The following is a 7,594-nucleotide window of genomic DNA, read 5'->3' on the forward strand; positions in this document are numbered from 1 at the left end:
TACCATCAATCACATTCATCTGACAGATGCTATGAATAGTTTGTTCAAAAATACAAAATAACAATTAACATAAAATATAAATTAGTTATACAAATGCCAAAATTTTAGCTTCATGTAGGGTTGAGCATAGCTTTCATAAAATATGAACTCAATTCTGAAGCTAGTGGCAGACACTGGTAATTGAGACTATTAATAAAGTAATAACTATTAGTTGATGTTACTGACTTACTGGTAAATTACCCATTCCAAGCTTGTGCACTGCTCAATGTGGTTTCTATACATAATAACATTCACACAATTACACATTCATAGTTAATGAGTTGAGATGACCCATTCAGTACAAAACTATAGAACTATAGAAAAGAAGTTCATATGACATAGACATCTGCATCAGCTGGCAGTCAGCTTGTGTATTGTGAGTGAGTGAGTGAGTGAGTGAGTGAGTGAGTGAGTGAGTGAGTGAGTGAGTGAGTGAGCGAGCGAGTGAGTTTATATGCTGCTTCTAGCAATATTCCACTTCACAGCAAGAGACACCTTCACACACAGCACTCAAGAGGTGAATTGAAAATTGGGTCCTTGGTGTGACCAAGAAGTGCTATAACCACTGTGCCACACTGCCACTGCCACTTGACACTGTTTACTCACCATTGTCATGGTTGCACGTACGCCGTGTGCATCACCCGGAAGCGAGCATACGCTAAATAACATTCGAAGTCATTCGGGTTTCGAACCGTTTCGAGATAAAAAGTTCAAAAGGTATGTGCGAATGTCCACTTTCGCGATTTGGTAAGCTGTGTTCTGATTGGTCAATCTCAAAGGTTACCTGACGCGACCTCCCAGAAGGTTTTGTTAGACTCAGTAGTGGAGTATAACGAAAAGTACTGAGGAAAAGTTTACTTAGACTGCTTAGACTGGGATTTAAACACAGATCTTTGGCCTGACAAGTGAACGCTTCAATCACTAGGCTACCCCTTCACCCTTTTGGAGATACATACATTTTGAGACACTATTGAAACAGACTGAGTATAACCTCGTACAGTGTTTCCACTGAACTAATTACTTATCAGACACTGTGTTTGGCAACCTGAAATTTTACCAGTCATGAATGAAATTTGCTGGTACTTTCCTATTATGTGAAATTTTAAAGTTTTATCTGCCTTCAAGCCATTGTGACATGTGGCCAGACAATCTGAAAAACTTTGACTCTCTCCCATTTATAACCTTCTAAGTTATAATTCAAGGTAATAATAATTAACTGAAAATTCTTAATGACTGATCAGTTGACCAATCACAACATGCCAGATCGACTGGCATTTTAAAGTTATTTTTAGTATGCATTATTCCGAAACATGGGAAATTTTTGGGACCATGAAAGCACAGCCAAGACTGTTATTTTGTTTACCCATGATTTTTTTTATTTCAATACAAGACATTTACTGGACAAATTTTACCAGTGATTTCGAGGTATGTACAGGTGAACGGAAACAGAGTCAAAGTAAAACCAGCAACTTAAAACCCTGCTTGGTATAGTGGCTAGTAGTATGTCATACAGAACTAGAAACTTACGAAAAACATTTCTGGACTAATCTTCATTACATATTGTGAATAATTTTTCTGTACTTTTTTTCTGTAAAATATGTTCATTTCAGATATTAGATGTATGTGGCCACCTCCTTGGCTGATTTCTCATTATAATTATGTTCACAAACTAGCTGCCTGCAGATGGACAATATCTGTGATTTAACGGCCTTTGCAGTCTGCACAGTAGTCCATATGAGATATATCCAACAAGACCAGAATAACTTTGTATCTGTTGATCATTTAGACCACTGACAATTTTCAGTCATTGTAAAATGCTAATCAGACATCATATGACATCAGTCAGTAAATGATCAAGCCAGAACCCCATGTGAATGATACCGACTGGCAACGAGCCTTGCCACTAGGATACATTGATATAGTCAACCAAGCCATGGACTCCATGTCCCAAATACTGCCTGGACTGCTGGGACAAATTCCAAGCTGGAATCACCATAATGTCAGTCCAGGAAACATTAACAATAGTTATGTATTAAAGGAAAGATCTGATAACAAATCACAAAAACACAATAACAAGGCATGTGGCGTCACAGTTCAGGAAGTGCAAGATATAAGTTATAGATAACCTGTAATGGTGACAGCAGGTAGTTGTGCTTGACTGCACACCTCTCAGTTTGCCACAACAATGACTTAATACACCACCATCTGCATATAAACTTCTTCCATTGCAGCTGATGTCCTTTCAACACCAGTTCAATACATATAAGAATATTTCAATGCCAATATGATCAACAGATAAATGCCTTTCATTTTGTGGGTGATAATTCATGCCTATGAAATGTTTTCACCTTACACTTTAGATGTATGTTATTCTAATTTCTACGAAAAGTTTGAAAATAAAACTGATATTCTTCATACACAGATACAAGCCATAATATTCACGTCTGCTTAATCATTTTCTTTCACAGTCTTACTACTGCAACTCTCCAGTTAGAAAGTGATTTCTTTATTCGTTGTCCAAAGCCACACTCCGCATCATTCCAGCTACATGATGTTGGTCTGTAGATAATCAAATCTGCTCCAGAGAATACAGTGATCAAAAATTTTCAGTTTGGTAAGATCTGATTTTTATCCAAAAAAATCTCAATGACAAAAATCCTTTAACTTAAAAAACAAGCACTTTAAAAATTCAATTTTTTAAAGAAAATTTCACTGTAAACATCCTAAGAAACCCTGAAATATCAGAATTCAAGATAGAATTTTTTAACACATTATGTGTTTCGAACAAGATCTGTTCCACATAAAGCACACCCCTCAAGCCTCAATCAGACACTGAGACAGACATAACTATGTCAGATAAATAATATAGCAATCCCTTTAACTCATATTTTCCAAACTGTGTATAAGCAATACAATATCTTGCTCTGCAGTTATAAATTTCAGCTCAACACTTTAGTGCCACTGGATATTGTTTTAATCCTTGGAAAGGTTGAACGCACGACTTAAATCTTACATTCCGCCTAATCCTTGTTCCAATATCTCATTCTGTGATCATCACACTCCACATTCCTCCCCACAGATGTGGGCGTTAACTTCTGTTGATTTAATAATGCAGCCATGAATATAATGGCATGTGTTTACACAAGTGATCCACACCTGTAAAGATGATCCACAATAACCTTTCTGTAAATGAAATCATATGTATTGGCTACAGCCCCAGTATACTGGGTTAAGGACAGATTTCTCTGAGTAACTCCATGTTCTTCCACCAGACAATGTCATTGCTCTACTAAGATCACTAGAGACAAAACCGCCAAGGTCACACTAGAGATGAATGCTTATTTTTTCACAGATACTTCAGTTTCTACTTTGGAATAATCAATCACTGGATAACTGAAGAAATGGTTCGTGAATTTGTCAACTAACGTTCTATTTACACAAAAAAGATACAATATCTGTTTGTTAAGCCAAAACAAAGACAATTCTTAAAAATCATTTATATAATTAAGTTATTAATTTCAGAAATATATCTTATTGTAATAATATTCTACTTTCTCAAAGGAAAAAAACCTTCAAGTTCAATTGATTTTCTCATTATCAGGAACTGTCACTGTAAGCATTATCTACATGAGCATGGTTGTGTTGTGCCATTTGTCACTAGCTCATGTCTGGTGAGGTGAGACAAAAGCCATGGGCAGTTATTATACTTTATCTTTATCTAAACAGTATTTCAACCTTTCAGACGACATTCAACATCCTAGAAATATATCCTGCTGAAAGCCTACAGCTTAAGTAGCATGTCAGAAAAACAGGAAAGTCAGCCCTTCCTGGTTATCATTCATACAACACTGCCCACACTACAAGGTGGTGAGTGACTGAGTGAGTGAGTGCTGTGGGCATGCCTTGTGGAGCTAGTCCTACACAAAAGTATATATTACGTTTTAGTGAAGGGGAGGAAATAAGAGTGATGGACTGTTTGGCATGTAATCTGATAACCTGAATGACATCTCAGTGAGTCTGTTTCTTGTTGAACCTTGCACACTGCGATTTTCCAGCTACTTGACAGGTTCAGCCATCTATAATAATCAGGCTGGGCAAGACAATCCAGTGATTGACATCATGAGCATCGATCTTTGAAACAGGTAACATGCATCAATCAAGTAAGTACGTCAGTGGCATAACAGAAATGTGAGTTACAAATGTCAATTGTCTACTGTACCATTACCAACAAATCTATATTCTATGTAACAATACAAGATCTGAAATATTTAGTTCACAAGTCCAAGAGACACATACATGAACTGTGTGTTGTAAGAGTTGACTAGTATATGTAAATATGCATACTGCACATGAATGTCTAATTCTAAAAATGACTTGGATTCTCCATCATTGCTTTTTTTTCGGTCATGATTAAATTATTTATACAACTTACATGTCTCCATGTTTCTGAGAATAATTGGTTTTAGACATCCATGTTGGAATAAATATTTTAACTGAGTACCATCAGCTGGTTCAGCGAAATTTACACAACCACCACAGAGCAACAGCAGCCACTTAAAGGGGCACTGATGCGGAGCGAATAATGTTTCTCGCCAACGGTCGAATTACGAAACCAAACCGCAAATTGGTCAGCGCCCGCTCCTTCGACCGTGACGGACAAAGGAACTGGGCTCCTGTCCATATTAGCAGAATTTCTTCACCTTAACAGTCAGGAGGCCGGATGCCCATCATATGCCATTTGTTCAAAAATATCCATGGTATTCCTTGTCTGATCGTAACAAAATATCCCAGGAGTGTAGTTCTTTTCGGATGCTTGGATGGTATAGTTACTGATCCAATTTGATCCTATTTCTGTGTTTTTAACCTCGATATTTAATCATGTTACATGAAAATATGATGTCTACAGGCACGTAGCAAGCCATTTGTTTCAGTACGGAAGATTGCAAAGCTTTATATATATAGGTAGTTTTGAGTGTTGGTTCAGCTGTGATAGCAAATATCATACGTAAATGTTGGTAGCTATGGTAGCTACAATGGTTTATTATTTATGATAATAAAAACACACAGTTGATTTATTTCAATTCGTAAACAAAAAACGATGACTTTGCCTTTGGTAGAGAAATCTGAAAATTTTCTTACGTAAAAAAAACCCCCTTATTTCACCTATTTACCAAAGTACACAGCAAATGCCTGTGTGTATTCCTTATGTAACGAAATTCCGTTGGTATCCTCAAAACAGTTTCGGCCCATAAGTGTTCTCAGGCTGCATGCGACACAGAGATTACATCCTCCTTGCTGTAACTCACGTTTGATGGTGTAAACCTACACGTGTTATTTGTCATCATTCTCTGGATGGTCAATTAATGAATTTATAACAGGTATAATTAGTAGTAGCACCACTTCGGTTACTCAACAAAGGTTCCCATTTGGCATTTCTCCTGTCTGGAGTAAATACTCAACATTATAAATTAAGGTCTGTAATGGCAAATGTATTGTATGTTATGTAATATGTGCATGTAAGTGATGCAAGAGGGTTTATCAGCTGAGTTACAAAAACAAACATCGATCAAAGGATTAACCGATAACACACTGATTGATTAATTACTTTTATCTTCTAGCGGATTTGTCAAAAGGCAGTGTGTGTGTAGATGACTACACCCTGTCGTAAAGAGTGAGTGCAAAAACAACATCCTCCCTTCAAAGAATTAACCACCCTTGCGTTGATTGATTGATTGCTCATTATTGGTTAACTAAATTACTTAGAATAGTGGACATCATACAATTAGTTGCCAGGTGTGCTATCTTGGGAGACCAATGAGAGGTTTATCTGGTTTTCACCAACGAAAGACGTGAAACGATGTGTTACTTTTTCGCAAATGAGACAGTTGTAAGACACGCGACACAGAGCAGGATTATTTACCAGCTGCAGATGAATGGAATATGATTTCTTTTACGTGGATATTGATGGATACATTCCTGAACAAGGTAGTAGCCTGACATTGTTGCTATAAAATTAGTCTGTTTTACATTCATTATTTGCATTTTGTTTTAATTTATTTTTTGTAGCATTCAGCAGAATCTGTATGACAGAAAACACACACTAGATCGCGTATGTGTGTGAAATAGGATCCACATTGGCAATCTATACAATGTATAAATGTTGCTGTTATGTTAGAAATTTACTATGAGTATAAGCAGATCGTGTGTTCTTTTATTAATTTTCAGAATCATACAAATATGACAATAAACCAATTAGGGTTATGAGACAAAATATAGAGACGTACATTGGCTTCGTTATTTTTCCGTCCTAATAGTTTTTTACCATTTCTACCACTGGCAGATGATTAACCTTCTAAGTGTTTCATTTGTTTTCAAAATACATTTGTTATGAAGTAAAAATGACTTCACCTAAGTTGATCTGTCTATAATTAAACTATCAATTGCGCTTACGGAATGCGCAGCAGAGGTCACGAACCAGTCACAAATTCTGGGATATCATCTGGGTACGCACGGGAGAAAAACAATAACAAAAGTTTACACCAGTCCACGGAAATTGCTCCGCATCAGTGCCCCTTTAAATCAAAAGATGGCTACATACACTTCACTCATAGAAAATGCAGTACTTGTTTTGATGCTAAACATGCAACTGGGGTTCATAAAAACGTGGAAAGGCAATGACTCCATGTATATGTATGTTTACGACAACGATACTTGACGTTTTGTCAAAACAAACAATAAATGCCACCCTAAATATCCGACAATTCTTCCTGCGCTGAATCCTATAATACATTATTATAGAATTTGGACCCTATTAAACACTATTATAGAATGACGTTTACTGAAATTATATCGTTTACCTTCATGTAAGTTAAACTAAATATCTCAAGTCCGGAGGCAAACGTGTTCACTTGAACAAAAACAATGACTTGGAACTTGGAAAGTCATCTTGTCATTGTCACAATGACGGTTCAAATTAAGCAATGACAACTATAAACAGATGTCTTGATGCTCAAATATGCAGTCTACTTACAAAACTGTTTCTCTTATCCTTTTCCTTCCTGTCCATCTTCAAAGTATAACAGCTCCAACGTGTTTAGTAATCAAGTTTAGCAGACGCAGCTGCCCCAAATGTAGGTGTGACTACACCAAAAACCTCATCGTAAGCAGCGTGTTAGGCCTTCAGTTTATAATCAGTGCACATAACCGCTCACAGCGATTGCTAAAATCCTGTCAAACACTGCACACAGGTGTAGGATCGACTCGACAAATGCAACAATGCCGACTGCTGTCAGCTTAGTAGATGTCTCCTTTCACCACAAAACAACGGTCGTTCAAAAACAGTCCACTTCCCAGTTAGTCATCCCTTTCCGCCATTTTCAGAAATTTACAAGTCTCAGGTCAGGGGTCACTTGTGTCCAATGAAAAGTAGTCAACAAAAATAATCATCCAATCAAAATATGCTTTACAACTGGGTGGGACACCTGCGGTTGCTGCGGGAATATACGTTCTATTTTTCCTGCTTAAATGTTGCTAATGTACGTAAGGTGTTAAAGTG

The 7,594-nt window shown here is 36.9% G+C and overlaps 1 protein-coding gene across 5 annotated transcripts in view; it reads right to left on the bottom strand.

The window, feature by feature from the left end:
• Positions 1 to 7,439, bottom strand: part of LOC137274275 (protein diaphanous homolog 2-like) — an 83,187-nt gene extending 75,748 nt beyond the window's left edge. For 3 of the 5 annotated variants that reach the window (XM_067807388.1, XM_067807393.1, XM_067807391.1), the window contains exon 1: positions 7,070 to 7,439. In XM_067807388.1, the coding sequence (XP_067663489.1) occupies positions 7,070 to 7,105 (36 nt within the window). In that variant the 5' untranslated portion in view covers positions 7,106 to 7,439. The remainder of the gene's footprint in view (positions 1 to 7,069) is intronic. The other 2 variants (XM_067807390.1, XM_067807392.1) reach the window with 1 other exon arrangement.
• Positions 7,440 to 7,594: the final 155 nt, after the last annotated feature.

This window comes from Haliotis asinina, chromosome 2 (assembly GCF_037392515.1).
Source record: "Haliotis asinina isolate JCU_RB_2024 chromosome 2, JCU_Hal_asi_v2, whole genome shotgun sequence".
Lineage (NCBI taxonomy): Eukaryota > Metazoa > Mollusca > Gastropoda > Lepetellida > Haliotidae > Haliotis > Haliotis asinina.